Genomic DNA, 27,698 nt, shown 5'->3' with positions numbered 1-27,698 from the left:
TGCACAAGGATCCGCATGTTTCCCTCTGTAGAGCTGCACCCCTGCCAGTTGTTCTTTAGCCTGTGCTGGTGCCAGGGATTTTTCTGGCCAAAGTACAGGACTTTGCACTTGCTGGATTTCATGGAATTCCTGCCACTGAATTTTTTCTGTCTCTCTGGTTGTTGGTCCTGTCCTGAAGTATACCGGTCATTCCCCTGCCCCAATTTTTGTGTTGTCCTCAGAACTGATAAGGGTACATTCTGTCTTCACCTCTGGTTACTGATAAGGAAAAATATTAGACACATAAGTTAGTCTCAGCACAGACCTCTGAGAAGCTTTGCTTTTAATCCACCTCCGGCATCATTAACCACTGAACTTGTAACTTCTGAGCTCAGCAACCCAGCCAGTTTTTTCATCCGTATTGTTTACCAATTCTATTAATTTTATTGTATAAGGCAGCTGGAGTAATCAGGCTTTTTTTCTTTTCAAAGCCTTGGCAAGGGCTGGCCATTCCTACTCCCTGCTCTTTTCCTCATGTGTCTAGAAATGGCTTCCATAAGTATTTGCTCTATGATTTTCTTACCGACCAAAGTGAAGCTGACCTGTCTGTGCTTCCTCAGGTCATCCTTCTTGCCCTTTTGAAAGCTGGGTATGAGATCTGTCTGTCTCCAGTCATAGGGAGCTTCCTCTAATCTCCATGACCTTTTAAAGATGAGAGAGACTAGCCTTAAAAAATATCAGCTAGCTCTTTCAGGACTTCTGGATGCGTCCTATCTGGTGCCGATTTTTCATTTGGTGTGCAAAACATAGAATAATAGTTCAAAATTCCTGCTCATTCACTCACTTGTTCTTACTTAGTGAAACCATTTAAAGGAGAATGGTTAGAACTTTTCTGAGTAGCTAGGTGTTTAAAGCTCTTTAACATGAAACTTGTTTAAACCTAGTATTAGAGTTTCTTGGTAATTGTTAGTGTGGAAACCTTATTTACAGTTCCCTGAGTGTGCTTGCCATGGCACATGGTTTGGTAAGTCAGGGTGCTTGTGGTTGTCTGGGGCTGTGTGTTCCCTTTCCCTCCCTGATGTATGTACTGGTACTCACATGATCAGTTGGTGAGGTAAGGGTCCTGATGACTTCCCTTTATCTCCAACATTTGTTTCATTTTCTTCTGTCAGCCCTCTGCACTAATGCACTTTAAAATTGCCTTGGCACCATTGAATGTTGTGCGAGAAATGAGGGTGAAAACAGGAAGGTGAGACTGAGACAGCCCAGTTCTAAATGAGCTTGAATAGCTGTGGAACATCGTGCTGCCTTCAGTCTGAAGGAGTTGAGATGCAGTTTTTATACCTGCAGTGTTTCACTTCGAAGATTCTCAAAAGTAGCCCTTAGGTGGTTGTAGCTGATAGGAAGGGCAATGTTATTGTGGTTTTAGATATTTCATATTTTTGAAAGGCAATGCTTGAAAGTTCCAGTAAAATTCAAATCTTATATTGAATACTTTTTTTTGTTCTACAGCTAATGGCAGAGCAGGTTTGAATTTCATGCTGTTTCTTAAAAGTTGTTACAGTGAGAGAAGTGCATTTGATGGGTGTTGAGTAGGATCGGTGATACAGGCTTGCCATTTAGGTCCTCCTGGCTTTAAAAACAAAAACTGTGGCTGAACTCTAGTTATGTAACTGTGTATTTTTGATTCAAGTTTGGAGGTGGCAGGAGCTTTTAAATGCTTCGAGGAAGACAAATTAGCCTGTTTTCTTTACAGATAAAAAGATGGCACACTACTGGTATGTCTCCATCAATATGGAATGAACTGATAATTAGCATAAGACCTTACTGAGTTGTGGATTTTCCTCAATAAGCACCTATCACCGGGACTTGTGTACCAGATCTCGGTCAGAGCTGAATGTTCAAGGTGGGAGCATATGGATCTCCTGTTCCCTGCTCTTCCTTTTGGAGGGGTTTACCACTTGGATCTTTTGAGGACTTAATTACACCAGCTGTTTTCAGTTTCTGTGTGTGTGCTTTGCAGTTCCAGAGTTACAAGGTAGCTTTCGTTGAGATACATGAATCACTTAGCTTAGATGCTGTAAGTAAACTTTGGTCTCCGTTACAGATCTGGGGTCCAGAAGGGACAAAAAAGTATAGAGACTAGTTTATATATTTTATTTTGCAGCAGTATTTGGGTGACTTAACAATGTTAGAGTTCTGTTGTCCAATCTCCATGTTAAGATGGTGGAAATGTGATGCGTGCTATCCTGTTTTCTGAGAAGTTGACAGAGGGAGCTTGCACACGCGGGAATGTGATTTCAGGGCTGCAGGCACCACTTCTGACTGTGGGAAATCTTCATGATGCTTACTCTTAGAGATGTTGATAATAGCAGATTTGAAACTTCCTAGAGGTCAGGGGCTGGAGGGGACCTGCTGTGTTGTAAATGGCACTGCCTTGCTAATTCTAGTGCCATTCCAAGTCTTTTGTAAATGGATTATGTTTTATTTTAAAACTTAACTCATTTTTTTATAATGTGTGTTCTACTGAGAAGGCTGTTACAAGACCCTGTCTAATTTCCAGCCTAACTTAATTAGATAAGCTTTCTTTTAATGTCAGTGCTATCTTTTAGCTTAGTTTTCTCCTTCTCCACACCTGGTTTCCCCCCTCCTACTTCTTAAAACTTAAACTACTTAAGATCTTAATTGCAAAATCTTAAGATGCTTGTAAGCAAGACTGGTTCCCACTTCTCCCTCCCAGTAGCCTAGCAGCAGGCATTCAGTACTTCCTTAGCTTTTTTGATAAACTTCCTTTCTGGCATGTAACACCTACTGTTGCCAGGATCCTGAGGCTCTCAGCAATAGTCACATACAATGTGATTTGGCAAGAGCTGCAGTTCCTGTCTCCAAGATGCAATCTTTACATGCAAGTGCTGTCTGATCTTCAAAAGCTATGTCCTAGAGGCCTGTTAACGTCTTAAATTATGTTCTGTAGGCTTGCATCTGCCGGAACACAATTGAGTAATCCTGCCTGGGATTGCAACATAAGCAATTGCACTGTCTTTTTGTCTTGATGCAGTGGACAGGTCTGTATTAAATATGTAAGCAACTCTATAGACAACAGGAATGAGTACAGCGTGATGATAGGTTTTATATACCACTTTTAAAATGCTTTATTATAGAATGCTTGTTATTTAATGTGATGGTCTCACTAAATGTGTTATTAATAATGTGCACTGAGCATTTAAAAACCTAGAAACAACCCAAGTTGTTGAATTGACAGGAATAGAATTGACGAGTAATAGGTAGAAACTTCCCCTTCTCTTACCATAAAGCTAACAGAAAATACACAGTGGCTGCTGATTCATATTGGCACAGGTGACTGAATTCCTCTAGTGTGCTTCTGCTTTGAACTTTTCATGATGGTTCTTTCTTGTGATAAACCAGGTTTTGTATTCCTCCATTATTGCTTTGAGTATGGTGGAATTTTGTCCCCAGGGTTTGTTGCAGGCTGGCCATGCTTAACACTGGAAAGCATTAGGGCATCTTTGTTATGTTGAAGAATTCTTGGTTATTGTCCTGGTTTCAGCTGGGATAGTCAGTTTGCTTCCTAGTAGCTGGTACAGTGGTGTGTTTCTGAATTTAGTATGAGTATAAAGTTGGTAGCACACTGATTATTTTTTTTTTTTTTTTTTTTTTCGCTGCTGCTAAGTAGCGCTTACTTTAGGTCAAGGACTTTTCAGTTCCCTATGCTTTGCCACCGAGGAGGTGCCCAGGAAGCCAGGATGGCTGACGGAACCAGCCAAAGGGCTATCCTGTACCACCGAGCATCACGCTCAGTGTATAGACCCGGGGGAGTTGGCTGGGGACCACTGATCACTGCTCTGGGACTGGCTGGTGTCGGTTAGCGGGGGCTGAGCATCACTTGTCTGTCTTGGGTGTTATTTCTCTCTCTTACTGTTGTCTCCCTTTTAATTACTATTATTATATTATTACTGTGTTTTATTTAATTTCAATTATTAAACTGTGCTTATCTCAACCTGCAAGTTTTACCTTTTTTCCGATTCTTCTCCCCATCCTACCAGGGGGTGGGAGTGAGTGAGAGGCTGTGTGGTACTTAGTTGCTGGCTGAGGTTAAACCATGACAGTTATGTTGAAGAAATGTCCATATGGTTATGGTTCTAGGAAACATTGTCTTTATGATCTGTCTTGAAGGTGACTGTGAACGTGACTTTTTCAAATGACAACAGTATGCTGTTTTGTCACAGGAATGATTGGATGCAACATGAGTGATAAGTGAAAGAGCTGGGTGCCATCAGCTGGCTTATGTGAATGGGTTAGAAGACTTGGTAGCTCTGGCTGTTGTATGGACTACTTACATGTTCAGTTGCAGAGCAGCCTTGCTCTGCATGTTGTACGTTTTTCAGAGGATTATGTTGGAATTTCGTGGTTTTGAAAGTATGAGAACATTCTCCACATGAGTTGACAGTTTTGTCATTTAACTAGTTCTTTGTTCATGCTGAGAGAACTAGACAAAATTCTGTTGAATGTTTTTGCTAAGCTTTTATTTATGTTCTGTCTTTCCCGTTATGAAATTGGAAGACTGAAGTTTGAAGGGCTTTTTTCTTTTCCTTCTCTTTTTTAAGGTCTATGTTGGTGAACTTCCTCAAGATTTTCTTCGCATTACCCCAACGCAGCAGCAACAGCAGATCCAGCTGGATGCCCAGGCGGCTCAGCAGCTACAGTATGGAGGACCAATGGGTACAGTGGGCAGACTCAGTATCACTGTAGTACAGGTATAAGCAGTACCTTCTTTGTACAATTAAATAATTGTAATTAGTTAATACAACTAATTTTTTTGATTGGTGGCTACAAAAATTTGAGTTACTAAGTGACTTTTATATAAGGAATGAGTAATTTTTAAAGACTTTGTAGCTATGTGTTACTGTACATCAGCATTTTGTCCAGCTTCATGTTTCATAACTGCATGGTGCAGCAATTTCCTGTAAACCTTGCTATTATAGCACATAATCAAATAAATTTTTTTTTTTACAGAAGGCTTCTTGTAGAAACACTTAATATTGGAAGAACTGGAAATTTTGAGAATATTACAAGAAACTGCAGTTGCCTTACATATTTTTCCTGAAGTGACTGCTCTGTTCCATCCCAGTTTCCTGTAATGCATTTGCTGGTTTTCTTGGGGGTTTTTCAGGCTTTCTTATTAATCACAAGTGCATAGTCCTAGCTCTTTATTTTCTACCTCCTCTTTTCCCTTGTTACCCTTCTTTCTTCTATTGACAGTACTGTATTAATGCATTCATTATGCATAAGATTTCAGGTTTTGAAACTTGTCTCAGCAAAATTCTGGTTGCCTACATTAACATACCAAATGTTCTTCATATTGACTTAACACACCACATCTACTTAAAAGTGCTCTTTTCAAGTCATTTTCTAAAAACATACCAACGAGATATTTAGCCTCAAGTTTTGCACCAAGGCTGGAGTAATACATGTATGGTTACAGCTTCCATGGTGAGGTCCTTACTGGGGAGCAAACCTATACAGGGTCTCTCAGGAAAAGAGGGACTGATCCTTCCTTTCTATGCGTTTCATTGGTCAGTTTGTTCCTTCACAGCTGATATCCGTCCTTTGCAACCTGGGGTCATGCTTTTTCAAAGTCCATTACTTCGAATGTCTAGACACTTGAACTGCATTCAGTTGCAGCCCTTTTTCTAGTTCTGATGAGTTTCCCAATCTGTGTTCAAAGAGTGTAACACTGGAAGCCTCTTGTGCAACTTTGATCAGCAGAAAAATGTTACCACTTCTAGAGCATAGTAGAAGAAGCTTTAGTATATTTTTTTTTTTTTTGCAGAGGTGGGGGTAGATGTTGCAGGTTAAAGCTCAGGCCTATAAGGAAATAAAACGTTTATCAAGTAACAAGTCCTGTCTCTCTTGACTCTCTAGCAGTTTCTAACAACTTGTATGCTACTCCATAGGTTGTCCATCTTTGGCTATTTGCTTGGACAGCTTAAAGTGGTTTTTTATCATGGGATGTTGCTCCAATCAGTATAGATGGTAGAAGTTCCTGTAGCAGATAAAAGGGGCAGACAGTACAGTGTTCAGGAACAAGGTTTGCATCTCACTGAGTGGCTGTGTACAGAAACATCCAGATCCCTGTTTGGATGGGTGAACTGACGGAGCTGATATTGGTCCTTATCAGGTTCAGTCCTTGTTTATTTTTAGGTGCTTATGCAGATAAGAAAAATCTTTGTTTTGCTTAAAGAATAAAGCCTAACGGCTGTTCATGATGTCATGCCTGTAAGTAACCACTTGTTACAGAATCACAGGATAGTTGAAGTTAGAGGGGACCTCCTGGAGTTTTAGTCCTGACTTCATCCCATCCCTATCCCACCCTGGCCAGTGCCTTAATCAAGGATTAAGGAGGATGTTACGTACAAGAAAAGGCTGAGAGAGCTGGGGAACAGGCTGTTGGGGGAATCTAAATGAGTAGTCCCCACCATCAGGTATTAGCGAAGAAGACAGCTAGGCTCTTTTCAGTACTATTTAGAAGAAAGGCAAGAGATGCAGTAAGCACAAATTGAAATATAGCAAACTCTGTTTAAATACATGAAAAAACATTTTACTGTGAGAGTTGTCAGCCGTCAGGACAGGTTGCCCAAAAGTATTGTGAAGCTTCCATCCATAGAGACACTCAGAACTTGCCTGAGCGTTTGATCCAGCTTTGAGTGGGGAGCTTGGGCTAGACATAGTCTAGAGGTCCCAACCAACCTCAGCCATTCTGTGATGGCTTTTGAAGTGAAATCTTCAACTGTATTAGTGGCCCTTTGCTGGACTTGTTCAAGTATGACCGTGTCTTCTACTGGGCAGCCCAGAACTAAAGAGAACAGCACTCCGTATATGTTCTCCCCAGTGCTGAGTAGAAGGGATGATTGTCCTTGACCAGCCAGCTGTGCTTGTCCTAGTGCAGCCCAGGATGCTGTCTGTTGTCTTTGCTGCAAGGGTGCATTGCTGGCTTGTTTCCAACTTGGTGTCCACCAAGACCCCCCGGTGCTTCTCTGCAAAGCTGCTCTTCCACCAGGTAGCCTACAGCCTATAGTTGTACATGTGGTTATTCCTCCTCTGGGCAGAACGTTACATTTTCGTTTGTTGAACTTTGTGATTCCTGTCTGTGCACTTCGGCAGCCTGGCCTGGTCCCTCTGAATGGCAGTACAACCCCGAGGTGTCCCGAGAGATAGTCTTCTGTACCTGTCTCGGAGTTCATGGCAAGAAAGCTGTGGGAATCGTGGCTGTGTATTGAGGCATGTGGCATTCTGGATAGGAGATTTACTATGGCTTAGTTAACCTGTGGAACATGAAAAACTGGTTGAAGTCTTTTGTATTTAAATATGTGTTGATAAAGCATATAGAGCAGCATGCCTTAATGCTGTTACTAAAAAAATGGCGGAAGATGAGAAAATAGGTTTGGGAAGGTACTTTACTGCTTTTCTTCCTTGCAGATATATAGGAATGGTGGTGAGTTTATCTAAGCACGGTTGATTGTGTCTTTCCTTTTGGTGAAGTTTGATAAACTGGTTAATCTTCATTATAAACTTTTTTATCTTTTATGATTAAACTGCTAGACTTCAGAGTCTAGAGAGTGAATAACCTAGGTGCCAACCTTCCTACTTTGTTAAGCTCACATTTACAAGAAACTGTTTTGAGGCCTTTCTCACCAGCTCTAACGTATAAATTACTGAACCAGCATGTTCCCTGAAGGAAAAAAGGGCTTTCCAGGCCAGAGCTTCATCCATTGTCACTAAATCGTACGCAAGTCTCAACTGTTCCAGTTCTTTAAATGTTCTGTAGGTGGGAGGCATCCTAGGCACTACGTTTTGTCACTTGTCTTACTATAAAAAGAGCTATAAGCTGCTTAGTACAAGTCAGGGAAGCACCATGTCCAAAAAAGTCTGATTTCTACTTTGCATATAGCTGTGCAGCAGTACTCTGTGCTGTCTTCAAGGCTGTCATCAACTTGGTTTGCTCTATTCCTCTGGTGTTACAGCAAAAGGATCTTGGTTATCTTTTTGATTCTGTACCACATCTCTTTTTACAGTCAGGGAGAACTTGAGTTGCCCACTGAATTAAGTAATATCAAATGCTCACACTGAATTAAGTAAGTTTTTAATCACTTCCGAAAGTATGATCTACTAGATCTTTACCTCAGTTAAACTGCTGTTGCAGTTTGTGCTTTTGTATTGTGTGATATTCTTGAAGCTACTGGATTTCTGTATTTCGTCATTTAAAAGTACTTCAGGGACAGGCTACCTATGGCAGTAAGTTGATTGTATATTGGAGAGCCGATATCTAGACAGAAATTGAAGTTGTTGCCATTTCCTTGTAATCATACAGCTTTTGGTTTGGTATGAAGTAACTAACCTTCAGTTACTTATGAAGATGTGTATTTTCTACAGCAGTCAAGTTAACTAGAAGTTCCCTTTTCAAGGTCTCCCAGACATTTAGTGGTGTCATTGGCTTATGTTTTAACTCTGAGTGCTGTTTTTCTTGACATTTTCTTTCCTGTTTACCTCATAATTGAATCTAGTCCTTTTTCAGTGTTTGATTCTCTTTGTGAACTAATATTAATTACCTTCTCAAGTTATGGTTAATATTACATGCTTACAGGCTTTCTTCTTTTTCCAGGCAAAATTGGCAAAGAACTATGGAATGACCCGCATGGATCCATACTGTCGAATACGGCTGGGGTATGCTGTGTATGAAACTCCAACAGCACATAACGGAGCCAAGAACCCCCGCTGGAACAAAGTGATTCAGTGCACTGTTCCCCCGGGTGTGGACTCTTTTTATCTAGAGATATTTGATGAGGTCAGAACTACTATATTTTTCCTTCCTCCCCATCTCCTGTGTTTGGACTGAGGTTTGGGTGAAATCTTGCAAAAAAGGATTGAGTTACCAAAGGCTGTTTCTTAGCTGTGCTGTCTGGGAGATGATAAATTTTTTTCAGAATCCCAACAGCAGCAATCCATAAGGCTTTACTCTTCCCCAGGAATATCAGAGCTGTTACTTTGGTAGCTGATAAGGGGCATTAGCAGGGTTCCGTGCAAAGGAAGAGAAGCAAAAATGTCTTGAGTGGTGGTTAAGCTCCTCTTCGCTATCAGAATGCCCTGAAGCCTTATATTCTGTACTGTCCCTATTAAAAATAGCTTGTTTATACAATGCTGTTTTACTTGGAAATTCTTCGGTGTTATTCTAACCCACAAGGAGCTTGGAAGCTTTCCCAAGTTCAGAAATGCTGAGAATATATGTCAAATATAGACTGTGTGTAGTCACTAGGATTTATTTGCAGAAACTTAAGAGTCTGCAACTGATGCTGAGGTCTGTGGTTTGCCTCTTTTTTTTTTGCTGCCTCTCTTACTGTGTGTTAAAACTTGACACTGCAGCAGCTGTGCAGTCATTATGCAAGTGAGGCTTTTGGATGCTATTTCCTGGGCTTGGTTGATGAGTTGAACTGTCTAGTTTCGTGGCTGCAGCAGGAGTGGCAGGAGCAGTACTCGTATCTGCTCTTGAATTACTGGAGCTCACAGCCTTTCATAGTGCTGTGAACAGAAGCTGTTTACATTCATTTAATGGCCTCTAATACGATGTCGCTAGATTCACGCAGGCTATGCTGATAAACATATGTTTTATTTCTAGAATTGTTCTGTTCTAGGTTTTCAGTTTTTTATCATTAAATATCTGCAATCAGTCTATTAATTCCACTCTAAGTATTATTCATCCTTGTTGGAAAGGAGATGGCTGCAATATTTACTGACACTTCAGTAGTTTCAAAACTAATGACTTGAAACCAAAATTGATAAAATTAAATAGCATAAAACTGAAGTCAAGAATAATTTTAAGATTATTTTTTTCCAGTATAATTAAGTTGATAATATGTTTGGGTTTTGTTTTTTTTTTAAATTATATCCCAGCGGGCATTTTCAATGGATGACCGTATCGCTTGGACACACATTACAATACCTGAGTCTCTGAAACAAGGAAATGTGGAGGATGAATGGTATAGCCTGAGTGGAAGGCAGGGTGATGACAAGGAAGGAATGATTAATCTGGTTATGTCGTATACGGTAAGCTGAGCCTGGAGTGGGAGTAGGAAGGGAGAAAAGCTTCTTGGGTTGTGAGAGGGAGATACTTTAAGGTTGAAGTAGAAGTAGTTCCATAGCACCTTACCGGGTGTTTGTGTGTACTAGTGTTTAAAATAATATATAAAATTATACTGAACTTTGTGATTAGCAGTTGAAAATATTACTTAAGGCAGTAAATACTTTTTGGTTAGGTTGTAAATGGGTGTTTATCTGGTTTACCTAAAAAATAATTGACTTGAATTAAAATTTGCTGCTAGGACCATTCAGGTTTGCTCTAAGATAAAATTTATGATTAGTATGTTGTGTAGTCAATTCTCAAGAATAAGATATGAAAGCTGATTAAACCTCTGTTTTGAAATAATTGGCTTCAGTGAGAGAATTTGTGAAACTGCTGCAGAACGAAAGTTTGACATGATGTGTTTACATTGATTTATGGGCAAATTAATTGCCATTTAAAAGGATGGTAGTTCAGTTAATTTGCCAGAGATTTTGCTTAATATAGTTTAGCACTTAGTATAGTCATATTGTAATATTGAACCTGGATTTGCAATGTGACGCTTTGAAAATACTGCTTTAATTGTTTTAATTGCTGGTTTTGCTTTGTTCTATTTCTTGAGTAGTTCTAATCTGTGTTTTCTGTGTCCAGTCTTTGCCAGCTGCCATGATGATGCAGCCGCAGCCAGTGGTCCTGATGCCCACTGTGTATCAACAAGGAGTTGGATATGTGCCTATAGCAGGTATGTTTTCTTTCTGTGAAGACTCTTAAAACTTCCAGATGAAGGGTTTTGCAGAAATAACTACCAAATTTCTCCTATTTTTTCAGAATGGGAAGGAAGCTATGAGAGATTTGTCCTTAACTGCTTTTCCCATTATATGTTCTTGGGAGGGGAGGAGTGAGTGAATTCGGTGTAGGTCTGCTTTCAGTATTGTACCCTGTTTAAGGGAGCTGTGTCGGTTTGATTGAATGGCTTAAAATGACTATCAAGTTGGAACAAGTAACTTGAAGGCTTCTCTTTTTGAATATTTATTTTAGACTGTCAGGTCACTGAATAATTAAATACCATCAGGCTGCGCTCTAATGTGTGCTTATTTAAACGGTGGCAATCCATGTATGAAACTCTTCAGACATCAGAAAGTGCCCCAGATGACTTGTGCTATCAGACCTGCAGCTTAAATAGCCCGTAAACAGATTGACTCTTCTGTGGTCTTTGAAGGTGCTTTGTTGGAAGCTTGCTACACAGCATGGGGAGTGTGTAGCACAGCGAGTGAAAAATGTTAGGAAGCTGAGATCGTTAACGTAAATAATCAAGAAGAGCTAAAGCAGGTATTGTCAGTTCTCTTGGTCTGTGCAAAGTAGGTTTTGGACTTGTATAGAAAGATGTGTTAATTTTGGGTTTGTAACTTTTCTATCAAAAATGAAAAGTTTAAAGTATGTAAATAAGCTTGAATTTGCCCTACTTACATAACTGATAAGTAAAGTTCACTTGGGTTTTTTGTGTCTTTCACTTACAGCTCTTAAAAACTCCAGTTTGCATGGAGATTTATTCAGTTATATGCATACTTCTTAAATAAAACAAGATACAAATTTACATATTTTGAATTTCTTTGCATACAAGTGCATGAATGAGTGATAAGAGTGTGTGGGACCTAACTGTGGTGCTGGAGGCTGACAACAGTTCTGTTGTGTGAGTTTTTTAAAGACTCAATTTCTGATTGAATTTGAAATTTCATACTCTGTAAAGGATCATACCTCCTGTTTCATTTGTACAGAGCTAAGTTAGAGCAAAACATGGAAAAAATCGGTTACATACTTCTTTTCCTGGATGAAAACATGCAGTTTGCTTCGCTTGAAGTGCTTTTATCCCTATAGCTTAATTATCAGGATTTAAGTCTTGCTTGCTTTGCCAATGAACTGGTTCCAACTTATGCGTGCTTCCTGAAGTGTGATGCCATTGTGGTAAGCCAGACTTATCTGTAGCTTTTCTGTGTTTGAATTAGATACCATACATTTTTTGCTTATAGATTCATTGCATCCCTATATGCTGAAGCAGTTGGTGAACTTCAAACATGCTTAGCTCGTGTATGGTTGAAAGAAAAACAATAGCTGGGGTGGTACATATAGCAATGTAATAGAAGGTGCTGTAGAACTTCTTGAACAGATCAACACGAGAATATCCCTATTGCAAAATTACTGTGCCAGCCAGAGTACGAACAGCAGAAATGACAAAGAGAGTACTTTCAGGTATAATTGAAAATAGATGTAGAACTGAACAGATAAAACTGATATTAGACCTTCAAAATGGAAAAACAAGTACAGTGGTGCATCTTGATGTTCAGATCTTATGTTCTGCAGATTTTATAATTTGGAGAATATTTTTGGTAATACTTCATAAATCTATTTGGACAAGTAAAGCAATAACTAATGTTTAGCAATTGACAGTAGTGCCTGACATTCTAGCATGTAAGAATTTTCCTTTATGTGCCAATTTTATTGATCTGTATGTTGGAGCTGTGCCCTTCTGCAAAGTTCCAGCATGTTTGTTTTAATTACTGCTATGATAATCTTCTGTATTGAAAATTCTTCCTGATTCTGTGACTTGTATTTGTAAAGCATTGCAAAGATGTACCCTTGGATTTGAACTTTTGTTCTAGGAAAGCTTAAATGTACTCCTTTAACTTCATAAATGCCAAACTTACTACGAGCCACCTTTGACCTATTTTTGGTGGTTATGATTTTTTTTTTTAATGTTACTGTGCTTTGAGTTTGCTGGTTTAGAATTTCTGTGGGCACCATCAAAATTTCTCAAAGCACTGTGAGTTTTAGAGCTTTTGCCGATTCACTAATCAATGACCCGCTCATAATAATTAGATGGATGGTTAGGTTTGGACTTTGAAAGTGACTTGACTTCAGAATACTTTTACTGTTTCATACATTTAATGGTATGGCTTAATAAAAGTAATTTCAAATTATAAAAGGAACCAGTAGTGCATCTTGGAAGACCCGGAGTAATGTCAGAATGTTCTCTGTATATGAGCTAGGGGCTGCTCCTGGGTTCTGTATCGTCTTGCAGCAAGGCGCCTGCGAGCTGCTGGCCCTCCCTGCCCAGCTGAACCGATCGTACCCCGGGGGGAGCTCTGCCGTACGCTTCCTTTGGAACCCTGCAGGGTTGTCTCTCTTTTTGAGGCTGCCTCAAGAAGAGCAGTGGTAGAACATCAGTATGAAAGGAGGAGATTCTGCTGTTGGGCAAGACTGTAAGAGTCTAAATCTTATCTATGATGGAAGTACAGTGAGTGGACTAAAATGATTATCCAGACAGTCTGAGTTACTTGTTAATGTCCAAAATAATTGTGCTGTAAGAAGAGATGGCATTAAGTTAAATTTAGCAGTGTCACAAAGGCCAAGTTGTTTTTATGTAACAGAAAATTTTTGTTCAAAACCAAGTATACGTAACTAACCTTCTAATGAAGGTTGAAGCAACTAATTCCTCATGCTTATCATGCAAGCTGAGGTAAATACTAGGAGCAAGCACTTAGTCACTGTGTTAAGCACATGAAGCTTGAAATGCCAACACAGGTAATGTTCTTTTCCCCACATTTGATGGTAGATGTTACAGAGCTGTGGTGAGAGCAGAAATGGCCACAGAATATTCTTGCACCATGTTGATTAATTTCAGAAGTTTTAAAAATGAAAAACTTGCTGACAATAGCACTAGTTGCTACAAACTGTAGTTGCCATAGATGATACATCTGTGGATTGTTTCGGAAAATTTGAACTTGTCAGTCCTGTTGCTCTTATGGAAGTTATGTTTATCTACCTGTTTGCTTTTCTAAAGATTACTTAGTTTAGGCTGTAGAAGGTTGTGGTATACTAGTTGCTTACAGTCCAGGCTGATCTTGATAGCGTATCAGAGACAGTAAGCTAAGAAAAGTTAGTTCAATAATCAAGACATATTTCTTACCAGCTAAGTATTCGTGGGATAAATCAGCAATCTATTTGTACTTACCTTACAGACACCTGTGCATTAAAACCTCATGTGTTTCAATGCCCTATCAGAGTCCAGAATATCATTTTTTATTGAGGCAAAGGTGTGTGTGTGTGTACACCTTATTTTTCTAGGTGTCTGTATTGAGTTCCATGGGTTACTAACGTCACAAACTATTTGTTGAGAAAACCATGGATGTGTGTTGTCCTTTGTGGGCTATAAAATATAATCCTTGCTGCAGACACCTGGTGGTTTACTTATTTTGAAAAGATTTCCTCTGTTACTTTTGTAAAAACACCACATTTAGGAAACTTGTTCAGAGTGCTGAAGCAAATTAGTTGGTAGACTGAATCCTAGCAGCATTTAGTTTTTGATATGAGGTAGTTCAGGTTTTACCCAATTGCCTCAGTTTATCCAACTTTCACCTTTGGAAGCTAAATGATTAATTTCCTTTTGAAAATAGATTAATATTTCTTTCCCGTGTCTTATTCCTTCCCCCTTGCCCCTTCATTTTCACCTATCTTTAGGGCTTGAGTACTTTGCTCTGGGTAAGTTTCCAAGCTCTTACCTCACTCCCATCCTCATTGACTCGAGTGTCTTTGCATGAACTCATCTAAACAGCTTTATTTGTTACAGCAGACTGTATCACAAGGTATTGCCACTGGGATGTCACAATAGAACAATTCAGGGCATCTCCTGGAAATTGTTATAGCCCCTCTAACCTCTTGGAAAGTCTTAAAAGGCATCTGCTCAGCTTCAAGCTGTAATAGTTAAAGTAATTGGCGGTAATGGTGTGAAGGATAAAATGTGATTTGATGGTTCTGAAACTGTTCTGTGTCAGAGAGCTGGTTTCCTAGAAGAGAAACTGATCTTGAAACTGTTCTGCTGCTGCAAGGTTTGGGGAGAAGCAGGTGATGTCACGACTTTTTGTAAACTTGAGAGTGAAGAAAGAACTTGGTTCTGGAATGACATTGAGAAGACAGGCTATCAGTTGCCTTCTGTTAATCTTCAAATAAGCCTTTTTTCAAAAAGATAGCACTCTCTTTTTTTCATCAGTGTATATGTTTCGTGCACATCTTTGATCCATGTCAAGTTAAGCATCTGTCTAGAAGTCTGAAGGCAAATTATGTTATAGGAGATCAATTTTCCTTCAATTTAGACTTACTTTACTATGACATCTTTGATTTTGAATTGTGCAAAGATATTGTGACATCCTCAACTTTGATAAAAGCATTGGTGTTCAATCAAGTATGTTCAGAAAATTCTAGAATTACTCCTTGCAAGATAAAATGCCATTTCATGATGCTCTGAGTTTTAGAAATATGGAGTAAATAAAACTGATGTGGTTGTCACAATTTGGTTTATTCTGAGCAGTGGAACTGCAGAATTTTTCTGTGGGTCTGTACGCTTCGCTGTTCTAGTAGTTTGCAAAGAAGCAACTTTTTTTTTTAAAAAAAAGGAATGGTGGTATACATATTTTAGCACTGATTTTCCTGCAGCAAATATCATTAAGTTCTATTTGTGTATTTTTAAAAAGGATACCGATTTCTTCATTTAAATGGAAGAATTAGTGTTGAGAATGTTCCCGAGTTTACTTTGAAAGGGACTATGCATGGGACAGAGTAAAAACGAGTGAAGAAATTAAACACAGGGCACTGAACCAGAAAAGAAAATAAAAAGTGTGTAATGCCTTGTGTGCAGGTAGAAAAAGTTTACCCTGTTAATTCTGCTTTGATGCTTCCATTGGCGCTCACAGCGATTGACTTGCTGTTGTACGTGCTTGTTTCATGTATTGGAATGTCACTGCTTATGTCAGCATGTTTGCCATTGCCATTTCACTGAACTGGAAAACTGCTTCATTCTTCTGATTTATAACACTTACCTAATATCTGAGAGCAAAATGGGAACGTGCAATTCCATTGACAGTGAATTCTTACGTGGTTTAGTTTGTTTTCACCTGTTAGGGAAATGAGGTGCTTAATATGTAAAGCAACTTTTTACTGAACATTTAATAACTTTAGCAAATTATATATATGCAGTCATTAGAGAAAGTTATAATAAATGCCAAATTTTAGTGTGTAGTTCCTTCAAGCTTATGCTTAAGTCTTGCTTACTGTTTTATAAATCAGAAATTATAGATGCTTTTAGCCTGAGTGTGGAACAAAGCAAAAAACCAAGGGACTCTTTACATTGGTATTTGTATAGCTTGAATGTTATGTTTTGTAACAAGTAAGCATTTATTATGGAGGGTTTTGTTAAGAATCGCTGTGATAGTAACACCTGTTTGTATATAGTGTAGTTGTAGACAGCATAAACTAATTCTAGAACTGTTAAGAGCTGAGAAAATAGGTTTTGAAATTCTTCAGTGGAAAACAATGCTATTAAGAACTTTGTCTCTAAAATCAATAATATAGATTAAAAATAATACTGCCTGTACAGCTATCTAGTTTCATAATTATCTTGTTTTGGTGAAAGCAGTAAGAAAAACTGTGCTGATCTAGATTTATTTTTTTAATATTTTTTTTTTACATCTACAAGACACTGAAACTATTGGTAAGCTGTAGGATGCTGTGGTACTCAGTGAGCCTCATGTTTCATTTGGATTAATATTTTTAAAGTGACCAGTATGGGCAGTTTCTACACAAGTTAGGCTGATAGTTGGATAGTCTTGGGGTGCTGGTGACTTACTAAAGAATTTTAGGAAACTTTAGATGTAAAACACAACTTCCATTGCTCTGTTCTTTCAGGTACTTTGCAACTTTTTTTTTTTGAGGCCATGTGTCTTTGTTCACCTGTTGTAAATATCTAGATTTTTTTGTAGGAAATGTGAGGAAGGAGTTGAGACTTGTTGAAGCTATGGAAGAGGCAGTCTGAAATGCTGCTCGATACGATTATTGGGTAAAGTCCGTTTGCAGTGTTGAGGAGGACTGCACAGTGGTTTGACTCCAGGGTGCACACGTGGTCTGATTTGCCATATGTTCAAACACATAGTGCCAGACAGAATTCCAGGGGCCGTAGTCCAAATGGCATAAGAAGCTCTAGAGCTAAATTTTAGGCTGCTGTGGAAGAGGCGATAGGTGTCCTGGTGGTGTGGCCTGGCAGAGACGTGGTTCTAATGTGTAGGTAATAAATGTATGGTGAGAAGGACACTTCTTTTAGTTGCCAGCATGAACCATTTCAAATAGGTGCAGCCTGTACATTAGACTTAAAGCATCTAGTTTCTTTTTTGCCTCTAATAAAACTTAAGATGATTACAAGGGGAATTTTAAAATCAAAATTGGAGAACATTGGTGAGTATGGAGGTGCTTACAATTCAGTAATGCATCCCTTCAGATAGGACAGAAGTCCAGGGTGAGGAAAGAAATAGCAAAGAGTATGTTAGGTAAAATCACATTTGCAATGTATGCAGTCAAACTATATTCAACTATAGTACCTTTTGAGCCAGAACTGATGTAAGTTAAGATGAGTTTAGCCGATACAACCTTGAATGTGAATTTTAATACAGCTTATTGAAAGAAGATATTCACTGAGATACTAAAATTATGTATGTTAGTGAGCATAGACATTTTTAATGAAATACATCAAAGAAAATCTGGAAAGGCAAGGTAAGTATTGGAATTGCTCTTTGCTTTTTTTTTTAGGAGATACTAAGTCTGAGTAAAGTAGTACAATGTAGTCTCAATGTACTTGATCACTTAAGTACTTGCAGTCATTATGCTGAGATGAGGCTGCAAAGAGGCATACTTGAAAACTATGTTGGTTGTAGGTTTGCTTTATGTTATTATGCTTTTTGAGCAGTTAGAATTCCAATAGAAGACAAGCAGCTTTTGATCTACTCCTGAGTAATATATGAAACCTGGTTCAAAAAGTATCTTATTTTGAAGATGTATGATAGTGGTGACGCTAACAGTTCACCTTTGTTTAACTTAAAAAGCAGTAATTGAGATTAGCTTGCTTTTTTTTTTAAACTGGTGTACTAAAAACTATGTAAAAAATGTTAGCTTCTCAAAGTAAATGTATGCCAGATTTAAAAAAAAAAAAATTCCCTTGCTGAACCCTAGAAAAATCCTCTGCTGTACAACAGTAAAGTGGTTTTGTGCCAAAAATTGGGACATCTGCCCGAATAAGGGAATGTGAGAGAGTTAAATTACGTATTAAATCTAAACAGGTAATAAGGTTGGATAACAAAGCTTTTGAAGATCAAATGTGTAAGGAGTGTAGAACTATTTATGTTAAAGAAGCAGAGAACCTAGAATCGTTCAGGTAATTAAGTGACTCTAAAGATACAAGTATGTAAGGGAGTACAAAAAAAAGCCGTTTGGAACATGAGACCATAGCATGGGGGAGGAAGAGACACATAATTGTTAAGATGATCAGTAAAAAAATGCAGGTAAGAGACATTTGTTCCCAGTCTTGCATTTCTGATACATTTTTTTTTTTTTTTACCAATTGCAGTATGTAACCTATTGCTTAATTAGCCTTGCATTCAGAAGACTGGAGGGTAGCAAACTGAGAATTCTTTTATGAACAGTTCTGAGGTAACTGTTTCCTATTGCGTAGACAGATTAAAACCTATGGAGATTAGAAAGAGCTGATTAAAACAACTAACTAGGTTAACTTTAGGAGAAGGGGACATGGTTAGGTAGGGAAAGCTCATACCTTAGAAACTGTAGGTGTATGAGTATGTGGGTAAGGATCATGTGGTCTGTGCATATCATCTTGCCAGCTGCATTTTGAACACGTTATTTGCAAGGACTCTTCCTGTCATATGATGCTCTGATACAATAAAGGTCCTCTTGTGGTTGTAAGAGCTATTTTGAAAAGCTGATGAACAGATAAAGATAAGTAATGAGTCATCCCCTAATGGAGGGAGGCCTTTGGTCTGGGGGGTGCATCATATTTTTTAAAAAAACTAATTGAGGGAAGGGGGCTAACAGGCAGTTTGTCAAAACAAAAACTCTTAGCAATTTATGAAATCTCTGACTGCAGCAGGTTGCAGAAGGATCTTACAGTAGTAAATGGGAAATAAAATCACATAGTAAGGCTGGTGTTAAAAGTATTATATGTAAAGAAAAAACTAACATTTGGTGGTGATTTCTTGATTGGTCATTACACACATAAAGATCTTTGAATTACTGTAGACTATTCTGTAACAATCATGGAACGGTCAGGGTTGGAAGGGACCTCTGGAGACCATCTAGTCCAGCCCCCTGCCAGAGCAGATTCTCCTAGAGCACATTGCACAGGATTGCATCTGGGCACGTTTTGAATGTCTCCAGGGAAGGAGGCCCCACAGCCTCTCTGGGCAGAACCGTCCCAGCGCTCTGTCACCCTCAAGGTGAAGAAGTGCTTCCTCACATTCAGAAGGAACCTCCTGTGTTGCAGTTCGTGCCCGTTGCCCCTTGTCCTGTCGCTGGGCACCGCTGCGAAGAGCCTGGCCCGTCCTGTCGGCACTCGCCCTGGAGAGATGTGTGTGCATCGATGAGATCCCCTCTCAGCCTTCCCTTCCCCAGGCTGGGCAGGCCCAGCTCTCCCAGCCTGTCCCCATACGGGAGATGCTCCATGCCCTCATCACCTCTGCAGCCTCTGCCAGCCCCTCTCCAGCAGCTCCCTGTCCCTCTGGAACTGGGGAGCCCAGCACTGGGCACAGCACCCCAGATGTGGCCTCACCAGGGCAGAGCAGAGGGGGAGGATCACCCCCCTCGACCTGCTGGCCCTGCTCCTCCTGATGCCCCTCAGGATCCCGCTGGCCCCTTGGCCACACTGCTGGCCCGTGGGCAACTCCCTGGCCACGGGGACTCCCAGGTCCTTCGCATACCAGGTGGATAGTGTTTCAAGCAGTGGACAAAATGCTCGGGTACACGTAGAGAGCAAACACAAAGGCTTTACCAGGCGGCTGTGCGAATCGGCGCGTGTTTGTGCAGAGGTGCACGTAGTTCTCCTTGGCACCAGCATGGCAGAACTGGAAAAGCCACCCCAAAGGTGTGGGACTACAGCAGTCAGGTCTGGAACTATTTAGACAAGACGTGAAATACAGCATTTTCAGAAGTGATAACAGCTCTTAGATGTATACTACAGCTGGTTTTAGTTTTATAAAACCAAAAGGTATTTTCAGCGATGGATTTTTGCATAATTGTAAAAGTTAAGTGATGAAAAGGGACTTAAGTCTAATAATTTCTTTTAACAGGAATTAGAAAACTCATTTCCTAAGACAGTCTTTGTAAACTGACAGTGCTTTAAGTTTTCACAGATGTACAAGAAGTTCGTAAGTGTCAGATGAATGTTGTCCTCTGGCAGCAGCACAGGTTGGAGCAGTGTGTACCCCTGTAGGCATGAGAGGAATTGCTGTTCTGCCACTTTGTGACTTTTGCAGGCTGAACTTGATGGAACTTTAACCAGAGAAAAATACTTGCTTAAAATTTGCTTATGAGTGTCATCGAGTCTTCTTGTGAACCTAAGTACTTCGCTTTCCTTTGAATGCAGCGGAGCTTGCATGAATTGAATGTCTCAGTATCAGTTCTGCATATTGCTGGTGTAAAATCATCTTTTTCATCACAACGTGAATACACTAGGGGCTAAAATATGATGGGGGGCAGCCAACCACACCTTTCTGTCATGCGCTTAGTGTTTGGTTAGTGATGTGTATTCCTGGTTAATGCAAATCATACCTAATTCTTGAGCTGTACCTGTTGCCATACTGTAGTTTAGCACTTCTGGAACATAACTTGGGCAGAGAACCTGTTCCAGTGTATCGTGATTGCAACGGTCTAGGTCTAATCTCTGCCATCCCCCCCCCACCCCTGAGTACATGTTTAAAAAAAAAAAAAAAAAAAGTTGATGACTTGGGATGAGTCATGAGCTGCTTTCTTCTTCAAAATCATTGATTTATTTAATTTAATTTAATTTTCCACTCATGTATGTTTTGCGGTTTTTTTCTTCTGTGTTTTGCCCGCAGGGATGCCTGCAGTCTGTAATCCAGGCATGGTGCCAGTGGCAATACCACCTCCTGCGGTCAACCCTCAGCACCTGTGTAATGAAGAGGACCTGAAGTCTATCCAGGACATGTTTCCCAACATGGACAGGGAAGTAATCCGCTCAGTGCTTGAAGCTCAGAGGGGGAACAAGGATGCAGCTATCAACTCCTTGCTTCAGATAGCTGAAGAATCATAGATTCGCACTTCCTGCATAGTCCTTGTCCTCGATGCCACTTATTTTTACTTGCCAAGCCAGGGATTTAGCTAGAGGAAGAATGTCCCAGCAGCTTTCTGTTAGCGAGCGCATCCTGTGTGAAAGATTGTACCCCTTTTCTCCTTGGACATTTGGATCTTTTTCACTTTCTTTCTCAATCTGTACATACTCAGTTTAGCTTGTGTCCTACAATGCAGCATTGAAGCATCTTTACTATCAGCTATGCCCTGTGTAGTTATGTTCTGATGGGGTGGGGAGTAATGCTGCTGCTTTTTTTTTTTCTTTCTCTCCCCCTTTTCATAAACTTGTTCTTACAAAGTAACTCTATGCAGTACAGGATTTACTACTGTTTGTTAGGTTGGAAAAAACCTCCCCCCCCCGCCCCCCCCCCCCCCCCCCCCCCCCCCCCCCGGAAGGCTTGCTCTTTAAACATAGTTGATCTGTTAAAGTATTTAGGTTTCATCAAGCAGCCTGTGTCTGCCGGAAATTAAAAGAAAGACCCTTACCTTGTCCTGTGGTGTTTAGTTATTGCTGTGATATATTCAGTTGTTTCTGATTGAAGATTTTTTGTTTAATAAGCAAATTTCTTAAATTGCGCTGTTGGTGTTTGTAATGAGCATCTTCTATTCAGTTACTCATCATACACCAAAGCAATATATTACCTGGTGTGCATTTGGGGCTTTATCCTCCCATACGGTGTTGCTACGTATCTGTAAAATCCTAACAAGTAACTTCTAACTCGTACAGTATGTATTGCTGTGGCAGAGAGCGGGACTGAGCCTTAATGTACTCCCACAGTTAATTGCACTCTACCTACTTCTGCATTCCCATGGCTGTTTCAAAGGATAAGTGCAGAAGGCGAGATTTTTATTTTCTTTCTACCTGGAAAGTTACTGAAGCCGTAAACAATTATTTAAGGTGTTGTCTTACATTAAAAAAGCAGAAATCTATGATCTGGTTATAAGGCTTCTTTCTTTATACCTTTATTTCAGCAAAATTACAGTTTTGTATTAGTGGAAAAATTGTGTATTTTCCTGTAATCTGAAATAAGAAGCACGAGTAGTAGCTTCAGAATCTTTGAATGGCATTATGAGTTACTCAGTGGTTTGTTAGACTACAGCTGCTGTAGTCAATTTATGAATATTTGATGCAGATGGAAATAAATTCTTTGCGAGAGAAAATTTAACATATCTGAGTTTATAGCCTAATCCTCAGAGGAGGCTGGAGGTTGCTTGTATTTATTGTTAGTGTTATTTTTTCAGATAACAGTTCATTTTGGAGCTGCGGAATCTTACAGTATGCACCAGTTACACCCGCTGGATAAAGTTCTGCGGTGTCCGTTTTTGTAGATGGTAAAGTAATGCACTTTAAATAGTATGCACCAGTTTATTTTTCCAGTGATGTGCAATGTTGCTGTTTTATCTTTGTGATGTTTGATTTCAAATACTTTCTACAATAGCCATAGACCTTTATATTTTCAAGAGTTGGAATGAATGTACACTTGAAATCTAGGCTCGTGAGTGATTCGTGAGAACATTAGAGCTGGGTTTGGAATAGGGAAAAGGGACCCATATTCCCTTCTTCCCCACGCTTTGTCTCATGTTCCACGATTAAAATATTTTCTTCATTATCTGCTGAAAAGCTGATTTTATTTCCTCCCCCCTTGCATTCAAGAAGCCGTTAGGTAGCACTGGCAGTAGAGCATTACTATTTATTTTTTTATGATTAAAAGCGATACTGAAACTTTAAAATACAGCACCAAAAATCATCCCAGCTTCTGAGCTTTTAAAGCTCTCTTTTCATAACGTATGATTTTAAGTTTTTAATCCCTAATGAATCCCTTACCACCTTAAATTTACTGTTGAAAGGGTAAGTGTCTTCACACATCTTCCAATTGGCTTTTCAATACTGAGATTCAAAGCTATAGTTTGTGTCCTTCAGTTGTAGAGTTACCGCATTTTATTTTCTAAAATAAAACGGGTGTTCTTCAAGAAGTTAGTCTTGCCCCTTCCCTACAATCATGGTAAATTTTTTGAGGTGTTTAGTCTTTATAGCACAGGGATTTGTGACATTTTCACCCAAAAAGGGTAAATCTTGGTAAGGATTTAATGCTTCGATATCTCCAGGAAGAGTGTCTTGCTCTAACTTTTACACAGATAACATGAATTGCTAGGGATGGAACAATTCAGGGAAAATGTATATATTTAAATTTTTATATTAAAACGTTGGGATCCATAATACAGCTTTTTATAAAAGCAAATGGTCGTGGTTCAACTTAATGGCTGGTAAATCGTACTGCATCCTATTAAGCTCAATTGCAAGCACAGAATAAACGCCTTTCAGTCCTAACCACGGGAGGGGTAAGTGCGAATGTTGGGGTCGCCAGGTTTATTCATAAACTGGGCTGGGGCCTCTGGGGGAGGCTCTTGACTCTAGAATTTTTTTGTTCTGTTTAAGCAAACATTAGACAAAACGGGGTGGATGTGTGAGTTGAAGATGGGACGTGTAGGAGCAGTATGGCCAGTAGGTGGATTTCAGCACGTTACACTATACTTAACTATTTGTTCTGGGGAATTTTTGTCTTGATTTTAATTAAGCATTATAGCTGAAACTCTTACGTCAAGACGTGCTACTTTTATCTTTTTAAAAAGAACAGAACACTTAACCATAAGCCTGTTCAGCTTTTCAGCATATATATCCTCTCAGTCAAACTGTTCATTGTCAGGTTTGAATTGGAGAGAGGTGAAAAAAGGCAGGGAGCGTGTGGTTATCTAGCGTCTGTGGAATTCAGGTGTTGGAGCTGAAGGTCTGTTTCTTGATTTAAAACAACGAAGTTGTCACCCGCTATGACTGTAGCTTTTGACAAAATGCTAATGGGATAATGCTACGTTCGCTGCTGCTCTTCTACTCAACAGCTTTCAGCAGCTTGGAGCCAAAGCCAGCTGTGTAAGACAGGCATCTGCTAAAAGTCAGTGCTCTTAGTACTAGTCTGAGTCCTGCCAAGAGCCTAAACTTGCTAAAGGTAGGAATGTTTTTTGTCTAGCTAGATCCTTGCTACTTTCTTCTCTACTGCTCTTTGCATCTGCTGATGGTACTGAATGTTTTTTCCCTTACAAATGTTACTGCTTGTTTGGTTGATATGTAATACCATACAGAGGATGTTTTTTGCTGTAATAATTCTGAAGACATTGTTTCTCTGTATTGAGGTCCAGTGTCCAAATGTGTTTCTTGCACTCTAAAGTACATTAACTTTTTCATTCTAATTTAATAAATATATCATCTAAATGAAAGTGTATTACGTCTCTGTTGGAGGGCACCACAATTTGAGTCTTCGTCTGTAGACTGGTCTAGAATTCAAGTATCAGTTACTGTCTTACTTTGGTCTTTTGCTTGTTAGTTAACAAGTTACGATGGTTCATACTGTGATCATCTGGTGGGACTAGGATGGTGAGGGCTGGAAAGTGTTGAAGCGTTCCTCTGGGCGGGTGCCTCTTTCTGCCTCGCCTGGGTGCCGCACTCAAGGAAACGTTACGGTGTCAGAGGCCCGGAGGGTGGAACGAGGCCACAGCAGGGTTGTGTTGGTCGAAGGACAACGTTGGAGGGCAGGGAAGGAGGGAAGAAGAGTGTGTGGGTATGGAGGAAATGCTCTGCAGCGTGAAGGGGCTGAGACGTCTCCAGATGACAGTGGTGTCCAGGTGAAGAGTTACAAATAGACCTTGTCTGTGTGCCGGTTTAGCTGCAGTGAGAGCTGGCTTTATCTGCTGGTATATAACGAATGAATGTTAAAGATCTGGTTCACATAGCATCTCTGACTGCAGAGCTGTCTTGGCAGTTCTGACATGGTGTCCCTCCTTCCGAGTTGTTGCCCCTCCCGCGTTCCTGCGGCCTGTTTGCTGCTCCCAGCTGTTGGGCTGGTGCCAGCAGCGGGCTGTCCGCAGCGCTCCTGCTCGCGTCAATACGCGCCTCGGCGTGTGGGGCGAACGCTGCGCTGAGCCTGTGCAGGGAGGAGGGAACCAGCCAGGCTGGGGCGTTCTGTGATGGCGCGGAACCTGCTCTTGCAAGTGGTACCGGCCGGCTGGTGTGGTGCTGCCCGGGGTGGCCAGAGCGGCCGCTTCTCACGGCAGGTGACTAACGAACCTGATCATTGCAGTCATGAGGCGGGCGTTTCATGAGGGAGGTTCTTCATTTAAACAACATCATCTGCTTCTCTCCATAAATGTGAGGTTTGATTCGGAGCTTCCTGATACCAGCAGGAATATTTTCACTGGACTCTGGTTTGGATCAGGCTCTGCTTCGTTGCAGGTCACACGGTAAGTGCTGGCGTGAGAGAGGCTTTGGGTTACTGTTCCGTTTTCAGATGTCTTTTGTTCGTCAGCTCTGCGTTTCCTTGATCGTTAATTGATCACGTATATAAAGCTTTAATATACATTTATTTGGATGTTTCGATTTGATTCAAGTCCTACTAACGGAATAAGCTATTGGTTTAACCTGTATGCTGCTGCTGGCAGAGATCGCTGCACAGAAGATACTCCCCCGAGGTACCTGCTTGTTGGGTTTTCAGATAGCACTGCTAAGAAGTCGTGAAGGGGAGACTGTTGATTTTTTTCAGCTCAAATCAAAGATCAGCATATGGCTTGTAGCAGGATGACTGGGAACTCTTTCCCTCTTCATCCTAAGTAATACATTTGAAGTGCTGGTTCTGTCCATTCGCAAAAGACCACTTGAAGCTACTAAAATGTGGGCGTCTGAATGACAAAACCTTGGTAGGATGATGCCAAAAGAAATGATGATTTTATTTTTCGTCTATGGCACAGAGTATTATGTGAATACTTTAAAATGATAAATTTAAATACTCCTGTTGAAACAACTGGTAAGACAAATCTGGTAACTGCTTTGGGGCACACTTTTTTTTAAAAAAAAAAATTAAAAACTGGAAAGATGGTTTGTGTGTGTCTTGGAGGTTTCAGCATCTTCACACAGCATGGAAGCAAGAAGTGGCTGAATACTTCCCACCATGCTTCAGGACTTCAATTCATGTGAGCTGGAGCCTCATTACCTGAGGACCAGGAATATTCGAGGGAATGTTTCAAAAGAATTAACGTGAGCTGGGTCTTCCCTGCTAAAATACAGGAGAACCGCTAAAATGTACCTCAGGAGTGGCTCAGCCTGATGGGCTAATCTGAGTATTTTTATGTTGAAGGTGATCCGTTGCTGCTGTCTTCAGTGCAGGGAACAAAACCGACAGTGAAAGCAGCTGGGAAAATCGGAGAAGCTTAATCACTGCAGTGCTGCGGTGTCAGCTGTCAGCGTGACCGTAAGGACTATGTTGTTTCTGTATGAACAGCCACAGTGCTGCTGTGATATTAGATGTTAGAATGCATTGTGGTTTTGCTTCTTTGATTGTCAGTTTTGTGTTTGAAATAAAAACGCTTGTTTTGCTGTTACGTGAGTTGGGTTGGATGGGGTGAAGGAAGCTTATGCAAAAGAAATTCTCAATCCTTTTCTGCTGGAGGCAAAATCCAATTAAGAGTCTTTCAGTACCGCAGAGGCTTTAGAAAGTGGAATAAATAAAAATGGGTTCAAGGTCTGCAATGCTTTGATTTTAAGATCTCAATCAAAAAATGTATGATTTCTGTAACAAATATAAATGGAGTGTGATTGGTCGTTTAAAGGAGGTCAGTGATTTCCTGTCCCTTCTGACATTGCAGGAAGGAGGTATTCTTTGGTTTGTAGCCAACTCCTTGTAAAGTTCTCCGTCCCCAAAATCATGAAGATGTCAGGGCTTAGTGCGATGCTCTGCATCAGGCAGGCCCTTTGGCACACACCTCCCACGTTCAGGCTTGGGGTAAGTGAGCGGTGTGCGCTCCTGTTCGCTGCCGCTGCGGTAGCTGGGGAGCCTCGTACGCCAAATCGGGGACTGACCTGACTTTGTCAGCAACATGATCTTGAGGCTCAGGAAACGAATGTGTGAAACCAGGAGATGCAGAAGTGAAGGTATCCGGGAGAATGTTCTGGCGTAACTCGGGGCCAGGAAGCGCGTTGCCTCTTACTGAATGGGATCTGCGTCAGCCGGTGGTACCTTGTTACCTGCAGCGGCAACAGCAGCAGTGCAGGAGCTGCGTGTGTGGGGTAAGTAGATGATATGGGTGAACATGTCAAATTCTTTAGACGTAAAGTTGGTGTATTAAAAACATGGGAAGTGGTATCAAATGTGAATAGAGGGAGGGAGGTGAATGGAGTCAGGAGCCAAAATCAACAAAAGAGCTTCTTAAATCACTGCCTGGAGGTGCCGTTTCAAAAGATGAACTGGGAAAAGTTACACTGAAGGTGAGGAGGAAAGAGAAATGGTGTAAGGGGAGGGGGGCGTGTATTTATCCTGGTGTTTAGTATTTCTATATTGTGCAAATTTTT

The 27,698-nt window shown here is 40.3% G+C and overlaps 1 protein-coding gene across 6 annotated transcripts in view; it reads left to right on the top strand.

Annotated features, from left to right (window-relative positions):
* TOLLIP (toll interacting protein) overlaps nt 1-22,237 on the top strand; it is a 66,691-nt gene extending 44,454 nt beyond the window's left edge. For 5 of the 6 annotated variants that reach the window (XM_056353888.1, XM_056353887.1, XM_056353884.1 and 2 more), the window contains 6 exons: nt 4,605-4,754; nt 8,660-8,842; nt 9,946-10,098; nt 10,763-10,853; nt 14,627-14,647; nt 21,055-22,237. In XM_056353888.1, the coding sequence (XP_056209863.1) occupies nt 4,716-4,754; nt 8,660-8,842; nt 9,946-10,098; nt 10,763-10,853; nt 14,627-14,647; nt 21,055-21,269 (702 nt within the window). In that variant the 5' untranslated portion in view covers nt 4,605-4,715 and the 3' untranslated portion in view covers nt 21,270-22,237. The remainder of the gene's footprint in view (nt 1-4,604; nt 4,755-8,659; nt 8,843-9,945; nt 10,099-10,762; nt 10,854-14,626; nt 14,648-21,054) is intronic. The other variant, XM_056353886.1, reaches the window with a different exon arrangement.
* The last annotated feature ends 5,461 nt before the right edge of the window (nt 22,238-27,698 follow it).

This window comes from Falco biarmicus, chromosome 10 (assembly GCF_023638135.1).
Source record: "Falco biarmicus isolate bFalBia1 chromosome 10, bFalBia1.pri, whole genome shotgun sequence".
Lineage (NCBI taxonomy): Eukaryota > Metazoa > Chordata > Aves > Falconiformes > Falconidae > Falco > Falco biarmicus.
This window is presented reverse-complemented; position numbering and strand designations above follow the sequence as displayed.